Raw genomic sequence first — 18,118 nt, forward strand, 5'->3', positions numbered from 1 at the left:
GTGATCTAAACCTACTGATGTAAGCTAAACTGACTTTAACAGGTCTCAGTGTGTCTTTGGGGGAAAAACAAGCGGAGGGACCACATGGAACCTCACCACCGGCTTATCCCATTTTCTTGAACAAGGTGCTAACCTCACAGTCTAGCAGAGATGAAGCACTTTGTTAACAGGATTACACATTGCACTTAACTCCTAAAAAGCTCCTCGGTTCCAAGTGGAGTACTTGAAAAAAAAACACTTTTAAGTCTTTGCTGCGTTTAATTCCAGCGTAACGCCCGTACCTCTGGAGAAGCGGCAACCTACGCCAGACAGAACAGCTGAGCGCCCACGGCTGTCAAAAGAAATGCAAAACGTAAGAATCCTTGGCCTGTTTTGGGTAACGTCCACAGCGAGTTGCCATCTCCCTGTCGTGTCCCCGCCTCGTGAGGCGGCGGCGACATGTGCAGGACGCAGTTAGTGACGTCAGAAGTCGCCGGGTCTCCCCTTGGCATGACCGAAAAGAGACGGTTCTGGCCATTTTACCCCTCAAACCGATGGACAACAGTCACAAAGCGCATAATTTTTATTTACATTTGCAAAGGCAAAGCTACAGGAGGAACCCAGACCGACCCGGCCCAGTAATGGCCCCTTACCGGGTGCGAGCTTGACGCCAGGGTTTATACACGTCTTTTTATAACTGCCCTTCGCTGCCTTTTGTTATTCAGGGAAGATAACCATCGCCCCATCTCCCCAGAAAACACAAAGGCCGCCGAGGCCTCGACCCACCGCCGTTGCCGGGCCGGGGACTCCCGCGCTCCCCCTCACAAAGGGAACAATCACCAAGGCCCGGGGCGGCCCACGGACTGCCGGGCGGGCCGGTACCGGCCCTCCCGGCAGTCCGTGGGCCGCCCCGGGCCCCATTCGCGCCCCGTTCCCCGTTATTTAACGCCCGGTCCAAGCCCGACCGCCCCTTCGCCCCCCGCCTCACCGCCCGGCTAACCCCCGCCGAGGGAGGAGGCGTGGCTGGCGCCAACGGAGGCGGGGTCTGAGAAGGGTGGTGGGCGTGGCCTAAGCCAGGGGTCTGCCCGAGCAACAGCTGCCGCGGGAGCGGTTTACAAACAGTGCCCCGAGCGTCAGCGCCGCCGAGTTCGGGCTCCGGCGGCACCGCGGGCGGCCGCCCCCGCTCCCCTCCTCCCTCTGTTCCCCACCTCAGGATGCCGGCCGGGGAGGCGGCTCAGGCACAGGTGAGGGAGGGTATGGGGGTCAACTTCCAGGGGGCTCTGGTTTCCCGCCTCCCCCCCCCCCCCCTCCTTTCCCCCTCACAGGGGGCACCTGAGGGAGGCGCAGTCCCTTCCCCTCGGGGCGGTTTGTGCTATGAGGGGCTGCTTGTGTGACTGACCGCGGCGGGGGGGGGGGGGGGGGGGAGCTGCCTTTCGGGACGGTTTGAGGGAATCTGGGGAGTACACCCGCCTTGTGGGGGGGGGGGGTGGGCAAGGGGGCACCCCCCGTCAGAGCAGGGCCGCCCATCCCCGTGCAGTCCCGGCGCCTGGGAGATTGACGAGCCGCACTGACCGCCCCTGGGGGAGAGGAGGAGGAAGGGCAGGTGTGTGTGGGGACGCGGCTCCCGGGGGGAGGGAAGGAAGGGCCGGGGAGGGGGCCAGGTGTGTGGCAACCGGCCCACTCGGGCCGCCTCGGCCTCGCCCCCTCCCGGCAGCAGGTAACGACCCCCCCGCCCGCCGCCCCTCCCCGGGGCCGGCCGCTCAGTCCACAGCGCCCGGGGGGGGAGAAACCCTTCCCTCGCTCCCTCCCACCCGTAAACTTCTCCTGTCCCCTATTTCCTTCTCCTGCCTGGGATCGCCTCCCCCTCCCCTGCTTCCCCCCGCGCAAGTAGGTGTCTCAAACTTCCATTGTATACCTGGGGTTTGCTTTACATGCTCGAGGCGTCGCGCCTGGGATCTGGGGGTGCTTTTCTCCTTGGGGGGGGTGGGGGGTGTTGGAGCGGGAAGAGACTATTTCTTTGTGAGTCAAAGATGTTCCTGGAAGAAGGATTTGTAGTAAGTGGCTCATGGGGCGGAGGAGGGAGGGGGGTTTATTAATGAAAAGTTTATTGATCTGTTTTGCCAGTTTTTCTTTCGTTTACCTTTGTCTCCTGAAGACTAAACCTTTCCTGATGATTTCTTCGGCGTCTTGTTTTTCTCTCTCTCTTTTTTTTTTTTTTTTTTTAAGGGGAATAGGAAGTTTAGAAAATAAATAAATAAGCCTCAACTGACTTCTTAAGCAACAAAAGACGTTGCCAAGCGAGGACAATAAAATTCTAGAATATCTAGAGATTGGATTTCATTCCTGTTCCGTGATAGCCACTGGACTTTCTGTTTCTGGGTGTGGGGTTTTTTTTGTTTGTTTCCCACACAGAAAACCTGCAGCCAAAGTAAGGTCTGTATGTACTCTAATGAGCCATCCCATAAAATGTGCTGTGTGTCTCTCAGTAAGTATTTGAATTGAAGTGTAATAGTTTTGAAGTGGTGGTGAACAAAAATCTTTATGTTGGGTTATTGATCTGCTGTTGAAAGGCGTTTGAATTTGAAAAGGGTTTAGTTTAGGGGGGTTGTATGTTTAAAGGTTTTTTAAGGCAACAACATTTGGATGGTTTTTTTTCATTTCTGAAATGACCTTGAGAGCTTTAAAACTACATCAGTTTCTACCAGGGGGTTTGTGGGGGAGGCAGTAGCAGAAGGATCTAGTGAAAATCAAAAATAGAAATAGGAACTGAAGTAGATGCAGTGAAATGTTTTCTTATAGAAGTATGTGAAAAGGGAAGTTTTTGTAAGAATGTGTGAAAAAGAAGAGAGGGAAATAACGCAGTTTCAGATGCAAGGAGAGAGGGGGAGCATATCATTCTTCACATTTTATTAGGCCCTGAAATGCAGGAGTGATATGATCTGGAAGACACAGAAATAAACCGCCTAACTACAAGTTGAATAGCAGGCATTGACTTGCTGACCAATGCTTACATGCTTGCTGGTTGGTGGGGGCTGGTTTTGTGTCTGCCAAGGTATCAGAGCACAGGGCTATGACAATGGCTTGCAAATGCTTTAACGCCATGTTTTATTGCTCTTAGGAGCTCTTATTAACTGTAGGTTTGGGAATACGACTAATACTTTAATTTGTGATGTCCACACTAAGGTTTAAGCGTTTCCTTGGATAATAGAAAAGGACAGTTTCAAATAAGTAGGATAAGCTGCATTCTTTGGCAGAGGGGGAGGGAAGAGGGAAAGGGTGGAGGAGGTATTTTTTTTCTTCCCCTTTACTAGTTCTGTAACTGAGTCAATATTTTAAGATCTGTAGCAGGAATGTGGCTTTGTGATCACTAATCTTTCTGTAACGTATTTTTTTCATGAGCAATATTGTAATTCTGTGCAAAATACTTGGTTTTTCTATCTTACAGCTCGTTCTTGGAAGCAGTATGAGTTTTCAAGTTTTGTCTTTAAGTTTTTAGGGTAGTGAATACGAAAAAGAAATAACTTTAGAAACATGGTCATTACAGTGATTATTGATTGGCTTGGCCTACAGCCAAGCAACTCTTCTGCATGCACCAGAGCTGCTGATTTAAATTCTATAGATTCTTTTTCATAAGTTAGCCTTTTTGAATCGTTAAACAGTATATATAGCTATTTGAGAACAGTAGATCAGTTTTTAGTTAAGGTTGTTCAATTATGTCTTCATCGCTTTGGAGTTGGTTGAATGACTTGACACGAGATTAAGCACAACAAAAGAAAAGGCAGGGGAACAACAGCTGCCTTCCAGTACCAGAGCACCAGTGTTCGGAGCAGTTAAGCATTTTACCTTTTAGTGGTGTCAGGTTTAAATGTTAATATTTATATTCGTGTTTACGAGAACCTTAGGCATTCTGATAAAACATCAGCCACTCGAATCCTGGCTATTCGTGTTTTGGGGTTGTTTGTCTCTTGCATTTTTGAGAAAATTATCTCAGGATCTGATACTGAGGAGTGAATTGATCTCATTAACTTTTCAGACAAAAGTAGCAAACAGTCACCACTAGTTTGTACTTGTTTAGTTACTGTGTGGTAAGAACTTTAAGGTGTGTCCTTAATGGCAACTGACGATTCTTGCTGCGAAGCCTTGTTTATTTTAGGTAGATGTTTTATACAGAATTTCCAGTGGGACAAATTACTGCACTGACTGCACTTATTCTTTCTGAAGACTGACTGCAAGCATAAGAGAGTAATTTTGCCGTGCTGCAATCAGTATATATTTTAAAATTGAAGCCATTAAGTTTTGCTGTGTGTTTTGAGGCTTTTCCTACTTCCTTTGTTTAAACATTCTTAAACAGTGCATATCATATATGAATTTAAAACATTCATATGGCACTATTGGGGCCGAATTTAAATTTAAAATGAGTACCTACGTCCTTGTTGATCAAAATAGAAAAAACATTTCTTTAAATAAGTGGATGTTTTCTGTTTTTGAATGTGGTAAGAAGGCTATATTTGTATCTTGTAAACAAAGTTTCATATTAAGTAGTCTTTAGAGAATGGCTTCCTGGCTTTGGATTAGAGGATTTTCCTCCCCCCCCTTCATTTTAAGTGAATAATGTACTTTTTTCTTTTTTCTTTGTTTTGGTAGGGGTGGGGAGTGCAAGGTTTAGGGTAGGGGCTGGAAAGAGGAAGATAATAAACTTTAGCACCTTTTATCAGTCTGTCTTACACAAAAGGTTACTTCATTTTGGTTTCCTCTTTCATTAGATCACACTCAAAAAAATTCCTTTTTGAGCACTTATGTCTAATCTTCAGAATGTATCATCTTCTCCTTACCAGTATATTTTCATTTAGAACAATGTTGATACATTGATATAATATTTTACATGAACAAAGTGCTAACATATTACTGTGATCGGGGGAAATAATTTTAAAAGGGAACTGTGTGTTTCACTTAGGCTTTCAAAACTGTGATTACAATAAACTTTTAGTTACAAAAATCTGAGAGTTTGTGATTAAGAAGCTCTGGGGAAACGTTAAGTAAATTTTAACTTCCCTTTGTTCTTTGGGACTTTTTGTTGTCCCGACTCTGTCTAACCTGGATCTTGATTTGGAATTCATTGTCCTGGTAAAAGCTTCCCCACACTGTATGTGTAAATGCCCTCCCTCTCGGCTGTGTTATGAAATGCTGCAGCTACCGCTGGCATATGGGCAGAGCAGCCCCCCTCCCCAAGGTAAAGTGGGCTAAGCTCTCTTTTCTTTGCCAGGAGCTGAAAGAAGAGTTTGACCTTTGAACTCGCCCTCACACTTCCACACTGCTTTCAGGATGATTAAATAACCAAGGATATTTGCCTGTGTCTTATGCTTATTTATCTCACTTAAAATGTTCTAATACTTAACTGTTGAGCTATTGTCTTTAAATATAGCAAGACAGTGCATTTCAGTTACAGCAGGCCTGCCATTTGCCAGCTCAGCCCTCTTATTTTTGAGACTCTTGATTTAGAACGTCAGCGTTCCAAGCAGATACTCTTTCCACATCTCATAACTACATTAATTTCAAACTGCTATTTACTTTCAATGGACTTTGGATCATTTCTGGTGACCCTTGACCCTGTTTTTTTTAAGGTGACTTTAGTAACAAAAAAAGTTTTTCTTTCTGCTGCATTAATACGATCAGAGGATTCTGCTGACTACTGTATGCATGCTTTTAGAGAGATGTGACTCATACCACAAGAGATTTGCAACTGAATACAAAAGTAAGGAAAAGGATATGACCAAGCTATGTAAGATTCTCAATATGTGTTGTATTTTAGGATTAAAAAAAACTAAGCATGCTTTTCCAGTCTCAACTTACCTAGGTTTTTGTGCACCTTCAAACAGAAAGCTACTCTCAAAATTATTTGCTTTTAGAAATCAATTTTTTTTCAGTGAAATTCCCAAATAATCTTGTTTGTTACTGATGAAAGCTTACTTATGCCAAACCTGGGTATTTGTCAGTGGGAAAAAATATTAAAACATCTGCTGTTATAATCATATGACTTGGGTCAAAGCATAATTTATAGCTTATCATAAATCTAGCTCTTTTGAGTCTTCCTCCTTATTTTTTTTTTTTTCTTAAAGTGGGCAGCAAGTGAAGTGGTATGACAAGAATGGACTTTCAATTTTAAAGTAAAACAATGTACGTGCTGGGAAAAAATGAGTAACAAATCAAAAAAATATAGATGACACTTGTTTCAAAATATAATGCCTTTGAGTTCATTGCAGAAGGTGGAATTTGTTATCAGACTGCCTTGAGAATTTCAAAAGAAAGTACAAGAGGAAATGTGGTTAGAATATGCAGGAAAATCTATGTAGATCAGTGTGACTTAACGATTTGAGCAGAAACCCATCCAAGTATAAGTGAATAATTGACTGGATAGTGATTTTCTATGTGCTAAAGATTTTATGTAACTAAAAGTATCAAAGTCTGAGTTTGTTTATGCGCAATGGGTACACTTGCATTTTTCAGTGTAATAAAATGAGTGCAGTGTACCTCTGACAAACTACATAAGGGAAATTAAAGGCCCTTGTATGGTGCTTAACGCTTTATCATGATAGTTGAGAACTGGTTGGTGAAATCCTTGGGGTTATGTCAGCCTCTCTTTCTTTTGGTACACAGGTAGGAAAAAGCAAATTAGACGTACTCCAAAGACCATGATGTTTAGTACGTTGTAAGGAAAATGGATGTAAAGGTGGTCTGGAGAAACCACAATTTCTGGTTGGCTTTAATGTTTGTTTCTAATCTCTTTTTCTTATGCGAGTAAAATTTGTGCATGAAACCACTGCCTTTTTGAAAGGTGAGGTTCTCATGGGTGCTAACGCTCTTTCCTAGGGCAGTTTGGCATTGTGAAGCCTAGTATGTTGGACTACATCACCTACATCCCTTCAGTCCACTAGTGTGAGGTAACGTAATGCTAGGCAATTAAAAAGGTTCAGTCTCCATCAGTCTATGTGGATCTCCCACCTGCATGGAAGAGAGGAGGCAGCTATTTAAAGTGTCTATTTCTAGCACTATTTTAGTATCTTCAGATGCTAGTCCAGGGGATGACCTAAGCGGAAGTAAATGTCTTTCCCTAGGGATGTGTACCTTTCTCCATCTTTCAAGACTGATTTTTTGCAAATACATAATGGTGGATATGTTTGAAAGTGACAGCTTCAAACTTGGCCCTCTGCAGAGGGGAGGGATAAGGAGTTGCTCCTTTTTTTTCTGAGGTACAGGGGTTTGAGCTTTGTTGGGCAAGAGTTAGATTTGGAGTTGAAATCTGGTGAGAGCACTAGGGAAGACTAATGACCTTAACAAAGTGAACTCTTTAGAAGTGACTACTTCTCTCAAATTCAGGAGTAGTAAAAGAATTTCTTTTCCTGTTATTTCACCTGTGCTGCCCAAAGGGATGCAACTTGCCTGTAACTGCTACGGAGGAACTCCTGGCTCTTGAGTAATAAGGAATTAAGTCTAATTTGGTGAACTCTGAATTTACCACTTTGTAGTTGCGGCTGCTGGAGAAACCTAATGTCCTTCTGCCAAGAAGTAAAAAAAAGTCAAATTTGCTTTTAAGGTCTCTGAAAATATCTTCTTTCAAATGAAAACCAAGACTAAACATATAAGGCAGTCTATGTAAGGTGAGACTGACTCAACAGTAAAATTGTATCACTCACTCCACCACGAGAGTCTTTACCTGCTGTGGAGAGAACAATAAACTGTTTTGTAAGGTAAGGGGTCATTGCCAGTTTAAGTGCATGTAACTTCTTGATTTAATGAAGTTGCATCATCTTATAGCGGTGGTGAAATGTGTCCCAGACTTATTTAAAATAGGATCGCTCTTGTGTCTTTCAGCCTTTCTCCAACAGGTGTTGGCCACTACATACTGTCTAAACTACACTTTGGTTTTGTGGTTCCTGAGAAATCCTCTCCTAATCAGAAGGAAAAAGAGAAAAAATCTGGTTGTTAGAGCAGTCCTTCTGAACTTTAAAAGTCAATACTCATTTGTAGCACTTCTTCCTTTAATGCCAAGAATTAGTCTCTTTTATATTTGCTGTTGCTCAGTGGAGGCAAAACATGTGCAAAATGATGCAAGCTTATATGTTCTCTGCTTTAAAAGGAATAATTACATCTTTTGATAGAAGAGGCATTCAGTTCACTGAGGAGACACATTCAGCTCATCCATCCTCTGCCAAAGCACTGTTAGACATATAGCCTTAAAGAAAAAGGGACTCCACAGGAAAAGGTTTTTTAGAGAAAGGATATCCTTTGTTTCTATTAGTATAGATGTCTGAAATGGGGGGAGGAAGTTTTCCTAATATTGTTCATTATTAACTACTAGTTATTTTCCACTGGTGATTAAAATCCTGTTTGCTAGACTTCAGGGGGAAAATGACTTGCATGTGTGTCTGTCTTATCTGTCTACAAAGGAGCTTTCAATACAAAATCTTTCTAAAGTGTTTGTGGAGAAATGCCTGGATAATAACATTCTTGCATTCTGGTGTACATGTCTCTGCTCCTCCAGTTCTGTTTTTATGAATTGTCTTGGTATTGTTGCATTGGAAAAGCTCTGTAGTGTTGTTAGAAGGGACTGTTAACAGAGGAGAACAGAGTATCTTCTCTCAGAGAGGATGAAAAGATAAGCCATGAAAACCTCTCTAGGAGTTTAAGTTTAGGATAACTGAAAACTTCAAGCCTCAAGGATGAAGACTAACTAGGGGACTCAAGTTTGCAGATTTAGGGAGTGGAAACTCTAATTTGGGGTCATCTTTTATGTTCTCTTTTCAACCTGAACGTCTTCGTTTTGATCTTTCCAGCAACTGAAGCAAACAACTCTCTTCCTCCCCTTCCTCCCCCTAAATCTCCATTTCCTTTAAAAGTACTCATGTTAGTTTTTTATCAGACTGAACTGTTAACAAACTTTATTTAAAAACATTTTTGTACTTGAACACTTTGTTTCTCATCCACACATGTTTTTATACCATGTTAGGTGTACTCACATGCTCCTCCATTAACAAAGAAATACACTGGGAAGTTGCGTTAAAATGATTTACTGTTAAAAGATAGAAGGGAGTAGCTCTTCCCTTCCCTAGAAAGCAATAGAGCACACAGTGATGAAGAGTAAGTTACTGGCTTCATGTCGCGTTATGAAGAAAAGCTGGCTCTTCTGCAGAATAATGTTTTATCTGTGCTGGCTTTTATAGCTTGCCAGTGTTTTAACTGAAGTCATAGGCAGTTGTACTCTTTCAGAAATAAGGTCACAGTCTATGCAGCAAATAGTGCGTCATCTTCCCTAGATTTAGGGGCTATCTTTCCCTCAAATTGGGGTAAGAAAGACATTTCTGTCTAACACAGGAAAACACCTTATTGCGTGAGGTGTGACATGTACATGTTTCTTCTTAAATGGAGAAAGGAAGTTATGTGGTTGCCATAAAAACCCTACTACCTGTAGAGACAAACTTGATATTTCATGCTGTGGATATTTGGAAATCTGACTGATGTTCAGAGCAATTGGTAAGTTAGAACCTCACAATGACACTTTGCTTCACTTTCTGACGAAGCAGGGAAGCCTGTGAAGGTCAGGGCACACCAGTACTGCCCATACAATGGAGCCATTGTCACTGATGGGTTCTGCAAACACCACGCACAATTTAGGACACTAGAGGTACTATCTTGAGAGTTTGGAGCTCTTGAATATTGTTAGCAACTACTTGGGGATGGTATTTCTGCTTAGTATCCTCTGTGTGTACTAGGTGAGGTGACACTGGCTTAACTTTATGCAATGATACATATGGATAAAAAAAGAGATGCTTGGAATAAGCTAAGTACAGCCTCAGCTCAGGCTTGTATTTAAGAATTTGAAATTGTATTTATTTATGCATGAGCTACTCTGCCTATGATCAATATTATACCTGAATATAGATGTGCCCAAACAAATATCCATAAGGTAGTTTTTATTTGTGGGCTTGATGAGGGGAAAGAGTGATGTTAACTGGTTCATTTTGTTTATGTTCATTAGAGAGAACTGGAGCAACTATTCTGAAAAAGCAAAACTTCTAGATGGAAATAAAAAAAGGTGTTTAAATAACTTGTGGTTTTCAATAAGCAATCAGCAGTATAAAATCTATTTCATTAGCAATGCCAAAGAGCAGCAACCTGTTCTGATGTATAAACATACCGAGAGAAAAGAATGTTTTGTGTAAAATGACTCTTAATATCCTGAAACTTCTTAAAATATGAGGAGAACTGAAGATTTTTTTTTTTTTTTCCTCATGGAATCGAGAGTTACATGAAAGTTTTTCAAGTCGAATAGACCCAGTAGAAATTAGGGTAGTTAATCTGCAGGCTCTGGCAGGTTTTTGAGTGTGGGTTTCTCCTCCTTTGCTGGCACTGGATTACATAGGACTTGGAACCTTGGTAGGATAGTGGAAGAAATCCTGAGCATCTGTTAAACAGTGATAGCTTTGCTACTGGCCTTGAATTTAAGGATCTGCTAACAGTTTGTTGAGGTAGTTATGTCTGAGTAGGTATCTTCTAGCATACTGAAGAGTAACTAAATATCATCTACTTAGTTGTAACTCTTCTAGTTTTCTCACTTCTGTTTTTAAGAAAGTGTTGCAGCAACTAGGTTAACTTCTGTAATTGTTCCAGCTTGCTTTTTACAGTTTAACAATAGTTTTGCTAGCACAGAATTAGCAAGGTATAGTTGTTTTTCCTGATACTAGCTATGCAACTTTTATTCCCAGTGCTCTGTAGTGTATAAAAATGGAAACACAATGATTAGACTTTGCTGTTCTCTGAAAGGTGTGTCTAGAGTTTTTATTACATATTCATGGAAATTTTGAAATGCAGGAAGTAGAATGCAATAAAATTACTACTGATAGGTCATTTCCCAAAGAAATCTTTGAGACTGTAATATGTTGGTTGTGTAATTTAATAAAAATAAATTAAGCTTCTCTACAGGCACTTAATTAAAATTTTCTCTTGTTTTAATAATCCATTTATATGTAGCAGCTTTTTGGTGTGGTTCTTAGGTTATGTGGCAAGTGCAATGAAAACAAGATGTTCTCATCTGCCCAGTTCAACCTTTATTTATAATGTTTTGTGGTGTTTATAAATACAATGGGTATTGCTGCAAACCTGTTGAAATATTTGACTAAAGGCCACGTAGCCAAACATGACTCAGTTGTGAACTAAAGTTTGCTAAATGCTCAGGCTCTGGCCTGTTGGAAGAATAAAGTACAATTAGATGGCATCCTGCAGTTGAGAAGCATTTGCCACTTCTGGACAGGCCGCTCTAGGAAGTGTCCAGGTGTGCTGGGCAAGGCAGTTGCTCCTGCCCTGCTCACTCACCTCAAGGCAGCTGCAGCAACCACTGGGCCACTGGGCCCCGGACTCTGGTGTGAGATGCACGTCGACATTTATAAATGGGTAGGCAAGTCAGAAGTCAAGATTCTTGACTCACTTTATTGTGAAGAGGGATAGTCATTCTTTATTTTCAACCTGAAGTTAATCTGTAGCAAATTTATCGCTTTTCAGCTGTTGGAAGGAAGGATTTCCTGTTTTGTTCTGTTCCTTTACTCAATATCTCTGACTGATACTGGTGTGTCGAATCTGTTCTCTTCTGAAAGTGAAAGACAACAGAAGAAACCCCAGGTACTGTATTTTTCTGTTGAGCTAATATACAGATCTTCAGCCACAAATAGTCACAGTGATTGTCAAAACTGCAGGTTGTCCACTTTCCCCAGGAAGCAATAGTACAGAATTAAGGCAACTCTTGACAGTTTTGCTGCTGCCTACAGGGTCTTGAGTAACAGGAATGTAATTAATCAGCATTTTTGGTCCTCAAATCCAAGGCATAATATTATCTTCACTGGAAGAAAGGTTTTGTTAATAATGGATAAAAATCCTAGCGTAGATACTGGGTTTGAAGTTTTAGCATGTGTTAGCTTGTCTAAACACTGAGAGGGTAAAATCCTGCCTACTTGTAAAAGCCATATATCTAATCAGGGTGAAGTGTGTAATCACCAGGTACAAAAATAAGACTGGAGCTTTGTAGCTCACCTTCTGACTCTAGTAGTATTAGCTTTTTCTTCTTTGTTTAAATATAATTCTGTCTAGTTGCATCTGCAGTTTTCTTCAGAAATGCTACCTGCAATTATTTTCAGTCTATAGCCAATATCTCCTGTGTATGATGGTATATCCAAGAACAATAGTTGCTTGAACTGCAAATAGGCATTTCAGATTCCTAAAACAGGAATATCTTGCTCTGCTGTGCAACGCTGCCTAGAGGATGAACTGTGGCCAGTTCTTCAACAGTGTTCAGAGTCTCCTATTCAAAACACTGAAAGCTTGAAAAGCATTCAGCAGTTACCAGGGCTTGGTGGAGGTGTGTAAAGTGCTTTGAAGAGCCTTGGAAGAAGTCTTCAAAGGGTTTGTTCAAACCTATTGATACCCAATAAAATTTGGATCCAAACTCCAGTTAGACTCCTCTCATGATCCATGTGCTCAAGGTATATGCTCTGTATTTATACGTGCAGTTGAGAGGACTGGTTTAGTTTTTTAGCAGCTGAGATGAGATCAATACAGACCTATTTTCAAAGGGCTTACCAGAGAAAAATGTTATGCATTGGTTGAGGTGGATTTTTTGGACATCAGTGGCCAACCTAGGGCCTTCCCTAGATTCGATCTATGCCAGTCCCTTAAATTCTAATAAATCTTGAAGCATGTGGGTTTTGCCAAACACTTGTATTATCCTAGGTTAGGTTTGAGTAGAACCATGTGTGGTGGTCTGTGTTACAAGGATGTCTCTTCTACCCTCATCTCATCCCAGAATGCTGTGGAGGACAGGGGATTGAGTGTGGATTTCTGCTCTCTTTCATCTGTTTTCTCCCTGTAGTGATTTAATTCTTGTTGCTCTGTTGTGTGTATGTTGTAATGCCACAAAGTGGGGAGCGTAATAAAGCGTAGTTGGCTTTTTCTGTATTTGTAGACAATAGCAAGGAAATAGTTGTTGATGAATCTCAGTAGTTCAGTACATGGGACTTTAGGCACTGGCGTTTGTCTCTTGACTTCGTACTCCAGAAATGCCTCTGGCCATTTTGTAGGATGATTCTTATACCTACTATTGCAGGGCACTTACCTGTCGCTCTGAAAGTAAATGCATTAAACTCTTAAGTTTGTTCAATATTTTGATCTTGCCTTGGGTATTCATTGTAGGTGTTCAGGAATCTTTCAAAGTTGATGTTCATTTTTGGTTTGCAAATTATTTTCAGGCGGATAGTCACCATTTATGCACATGAGTTTTGCTGCAGCATGTTATCCTGTTGTGTAAAAAATACCTCTTAAAACTACAGTAGAAATAGAACAAAACGGCAAGTTGAAACATGAAGTAAAACATGCTAACCAGCACCCTTTGATATGTTTTACAAAAGGGAAAGCTTTTTGAATACTTGAGCTTCAAACTTTTGTTGTAGCTTCTTCACCTGCCTACAGGGAGTGAGTGAGAGCCAGAAAGTCCTAACTGAATGGGAAAGGTAGAAAGGCAAAAGCAAAAGTGGCAATAGAAGTAATTCAGAAGTGTCATACCACGGACTGAACCTGCCTATTACAAAAGTTTTTTGAGTCATTATGCAGAGAGGATGTGTTAATCAGCACAGTGATAAAACTGAAAATGGGGATAAAGGGTGTAGTTAGAAAAAGAGACTTTGGCTGCAGAAAATCCACATTTTGTTGCTATCAACCTGTCAGCCAGTGCCTTGTTCCCTCTTATGCTCTCTACCTTACCCCCAAGACCCCTCCATTTGTGTTTAACTTAGCATATGATGAGTCTTTGGCCCAGGCCTGAAACAACTTGTGTTTTAAAAAAGTTAGAAGCTTCTTGGTGTTAGATTTGATCATTGTCTAGACCTGAATTAGAGGACTGGACAATAAAGACACTAAGCTCTGGAGATACGGGGTGGTGGTGGGGGAAAGATGACTGGTAACAATAATTTTGTTCTGTATTGATATCTGTTTGGTTTCTTTTAACCCATCTTCCTTAGGCTCCAGGATCTTGTTGCCTGCATGCTAGTGGAAAAGGAGCTGCTATCTTTTCAAATTAAAATCAAAGAGTATTCTCAAGGCAAGGCTGTAGTGCAGAGAGTGGGTAAAGTGTGTGAGATGTTGGATCTATGACTCCTAGCAGTGTGTTGTCATGTTTCCTTTCCCAGGTGGTTATCTTGCCTGGACTTGACTGTTCTGTGGTTGGCAAAGGTATAGTTGAAGGCATCATATCAAACCTTGGGTCTATAAATAGTTACTTTTTCTTTTCTCTGGCTAAAGGTCCTGTCCCATTAACCTCCCATGGCTGTTGGACATGCTGGCTCTGCCTGCAGCTGGCATTACAGGAGTGTTATCTGTAACATGTTTGGGCCACTGAACTGTAGAAACGGTTCAAGTTCTGGTGGTTGATTTCTACTGAAATGGTTTCAGATTTAATGGCTTAAGACCACCTTTTTCTCTCCGACTAGCACTGCTGACAGAAAAGGCTGGAAAAGGTAATCAGCTGTATAGATAGCCACATTTTACCTGCTACAGCTACCTGTCATGGAAATCTCTGTAGCCTGAACTATTGCAGGATTGTATTTGGATTGTTACCCTTTGGCTGAAATGAAGCAAAATGTTTCCCTTTTTTTCCTAATAAAAGCAAGGCAGAGATGGAAGTTGAGATGAATTTTAAAACCTGACTTTGCCCATACTGTCTTCTGCTGTAGGAGCTATAGAGCATATTGTGGTTTGAGGCATATTCGTTCAAGTGATGTGAATCACTGGCCAGCTGTCTCTTATGAAATAATTTGTGAAAGTTTGAGTCAAATTTTGAATGCATTCTTTTCATTAGATATTCTTGTATTTGGAAATGTGCCTCATCTCAGAATGATTCCTCTTGAATTTATATGGTCTTGTATTGGTTTGGTGACTTTTCCTTTATCCAGAAGTTTGATCAAGCAGAGTCCTGAACTCCACAATACTATAATTAGCCAGCCCAAAGTGTGGTGGCCATTAATTGCTTCTAGCAGATGTTATAACTCTATAGACTTAGAGATGTAAATTGGAGTTGTGATTAACTATATTGTAACCCTTTTTAATCTTGTGGAATCTTAAACCTTCCCTTTTGAGTATAATCAATAAAGCACATTTTTTGTGGCATGCAATTTGAAATGAGAAGCATTTATTTTTTAAATGTAATAGTTGGCCTCGTGGATGATTTAAATACTAAACTACTGTTCAAGAAATAGTATCATTAGTTTATTTCAGACTTAGAGATGATCTAATTGTACCAGCTCAAAATTGTCACAGAGATTGTAAATCTGTGGATGATAGTAAAAGCTTTTGAGTAGCGGTATTAGTGATTAGTTCTTAATACAAAGATTTGTACTGATGCTTACTGTGTACAAGAATTGTGAAAGATAATCCCAACTTGTCTAGTCTTGGGGGCGGGGGGGAGGGGGAGTCTTTTGCTCAACAGCCTTTAGCCTCTAACCCTGGTTTCACAGGTTCGAGGAATGGTTAGTTTGGCTTGCTGCATTTACTTGTTATGAATTCAGTAGTCTATGTATTGAAATATGGTTTCAGCAGCTCTATGTAACAGGATAAGAGTAGGTTTAGAATAGGTAGTAGACAAAACATTGCTTTTGTATAGCAAACTTGATACAGAAGCCCAGGTAATGGAAGACAGGGATGTTCAAGACCATACTATTTCGACTGTGGTAGGTAGAAGAGAAGTGACCAGAGTGCTTCCTAGCTGTCCCTCATTGACTGTTTATTAAAAATATGCCTTCTGTGTGCAAAAGTATTGGATAGTTCTCTAGCCCTAATGTTTTCATTATTTGGGAGACAATACTTTTCTTTTGAAAAGTCTGACTGACTAGTTTCTCTCTTCTCCAGGTGCTGGAGTTCTTCGTGGCACTGAACTTGTCCTTGAGTGTGTTTCGCCCAATGCAACTATTTGAAATGTTTGTACAAAAAAACTAAGTGCAACTGACTGTTTCTACAGACTTGAAGAATCAGAAGAAATAGTTCAAAAAAACCTCATTCCGTCACTGAGAGAACCGATGGATACACTTGCAGTGATGTACGAACACAGACAAAAATGAAAAAGTAATTTTTTTGCTTGTGGAAAAGCTCTTTTTCCTGGCAGAGGTTTTTTAGCTTAGCAGACTCGTAAGCACATGTTGGAGAACTTTACAAGTGTCCTTATTGTGATCCGTGAGCATCCCCAAAGAACTGAAACCTTACATTAAAACACATAATAGGGAACAGAACGTAGGAAACATGCCAACTCAGCCTCTCTTGGCATACATGGATGGACCGGATGGGATAGCCAGTACTGTTGGTGCACAGATGGAGAATAATGATGCCTCAATGACAATAAAAGGAACAAACACAATTTCTTACAAAAACTTGCAAGAAAAGTTTCTCATGCAAGCTGAGGGATGCATGCCTCTGGACTGCATGTTTTGTGACGAGACTTTTAAACATCCTGAAGAACTTGGTAAGCATGTTTTAACTCAGCATAGGCCCACTCTTTGTGAACCAGCTGTCCTGCGTGTTGAAGCAGAGTATCTTAGTCCTCTAGATAAATGTCAAGTAAGAACAAACTTGCCTTCACCAAACAATGAAAAGGACAGTGAAGAACTTAGTTGTGAAGTTTGTGGACAAACATTTGATGAGGCTTTTGATGTTGACGCACACATGAAAAAGCATAAAGATTCTTTCATGTATTGGTGTAATGTATGTGGAAGAAGATTTAAAGAGCCGTGGTTCCTCAAAAATCACATGAGAACGCATACTGGAAAGCCTGGTTCTAGAAACAAGCACCAACAAGGGTCTGAAAGCCCCATAACAATAAATGAGGTGGTGCAGGAGCATGTAACTGAAAATGTAACGTCACCTTACAAAATTTGTATGGTTTGTGGTTTCCTATTTCTCAATAAAGAGACTCTAATTGAGCACAGTAAAGTGCACACCAAAGAATCAGTACCCAATGGTGAAAGCCCCCAAGTGACTGGTGAACCTAACGCAGAAGAAGCTTCTCAGAGAGAGGAATTTTTGCGATTCTTGAACTTGAGACCAAACTTGCTTCCAGAAAATGACAAATCACAAAAACCTGTGAAATGGATAGCTGAACTAGATCCTTTCAACACATACCAAGCATGGCAGCTGGCTACCAAAGGTAAAGTTGCAGTTGGCCATGGCCAAATTAAGGAACCAGGGCAAGAAGGAAGTACAGACAATGATGATTCATCTTCTGATAAAGAAGAACTCGGTGAAATTTGGAATGCAAATAAAGGTAGCCAGACTGAGACTACAGGGAAGTCAAAAGTAAATAAAAACAGCAGTTATACAGGGAATGGTAACTTATCCCAAGACAAACTGAAACATCCCGCTGGTGAAGTGCCTTCTATGGAGATGGAGTCTAAATTGTCCCAGAACAAAGAGAAACCAACACACTGTTCAGAGTGTGGTAAAGCCTTCAGAACATACCACCAGCTAGTCCTTCATTCCAGAGTGCATAAGAGAGACAGGCGGACTGATGGAGAGACTTCAGCTGCTTCAAGGACGTGCTGTGCTGATATAATTGCAAATCTGGATGAAAATGGAGCAGGAGAACGAATAGAAGGAGGCTCTGAAGATGGATCTGAAGATGGGCTTCCAGAAACTCTTAACTTAGGTGAGTAGCATTTTGAGCACCTAAGTTTGAAATAGCTGTTAGTGTCTTGTTTAGGAACTCTTTAGAGCTGAAGAATGCATCTTGCCTTTCTTGGTTACCTTTTCAAAACTTGACCAGAGATATGAAATGTATGGTGGGGGAAAGGGAAAAGAGAAAAATGAGAGGGAAAGGTTCTGACACCACCATTTTGAGATCTTTGAAGTTGTGTTAGGCTTTCTTGCAGTTATGACTTGGGTTACTGGAATCTGTGAAATACTTTTGATAACAATCAGTCTAGAAAAAGTCACTGTTTACTTTCTTTCTTTCTCTCTCATCTGCCATAGCAAAATTCTTAGTTTTGCTGGATGCTTTTCAGTGTTGCATATCCATTCTTGTCCAGCACATGTTTTTTACAAAGAGTATTTCTAAGGCAAT

At 41.1% G+C, this 18,118-nt stretch overlaps 1 protein-coding gene across 5 annotated transcripts in view; it reads left to right on the plus strand.

Moving 5' to 3' along the window:
• Nucleotides 1-1,056: 1,056 nt before the first annotated feature.
• Nucleotides 1,057-18,118, plus strand: part of ZNF217 (zinc finger protein 217) — a 28,284-nt gene continuing 11,222 nt past the window's right edge. For 2 of the 5 annotated variants that reach the window (XM_075768929.1, XM_075768932.1), the window contains exons 1-2: nucleotides 1,057-1,223; nucleotides 15,919-17,704. In XM_075768929.1, the coding sequence (XP_075625044.1) occupies nucleotides 16,306-17,704 (1,399 nt within the window). In that variant the 5' untranslated portion in view covers nucleotides 1,057-1,223; nucleotides 15,919-16,305. Of the gene's footprint in view, nucleotides 1,224-1,745; nucleotides 1,867-2,030; nucleotides 2,413-9,557; nucleotides 9,659-11,532; nucleotides 11,650-15,918; nucleotides 17,705-18,118 lie in introns of those variants that run through there. The other 3 variants (XM_075768933.1, XM_075768930.1, XM_075768931.1) reach the window with 3 other exon arrangements.

The sequence above is a fragment of the Balearica regulorum genome, chromosome 16, assembly GCF_011004875.1.
Source record: "Balearica regulorum gibbericeps isolate bBalReg1 chromosome 16, bBalReg1.pri, whole genome shotgun sequence".
Classification (NCBI taxonomy): Eukaryota; Metazoa; Chordata; class Aves; order Gruiformes; family Gruidae; genus Balearica; species Balearica regulorum.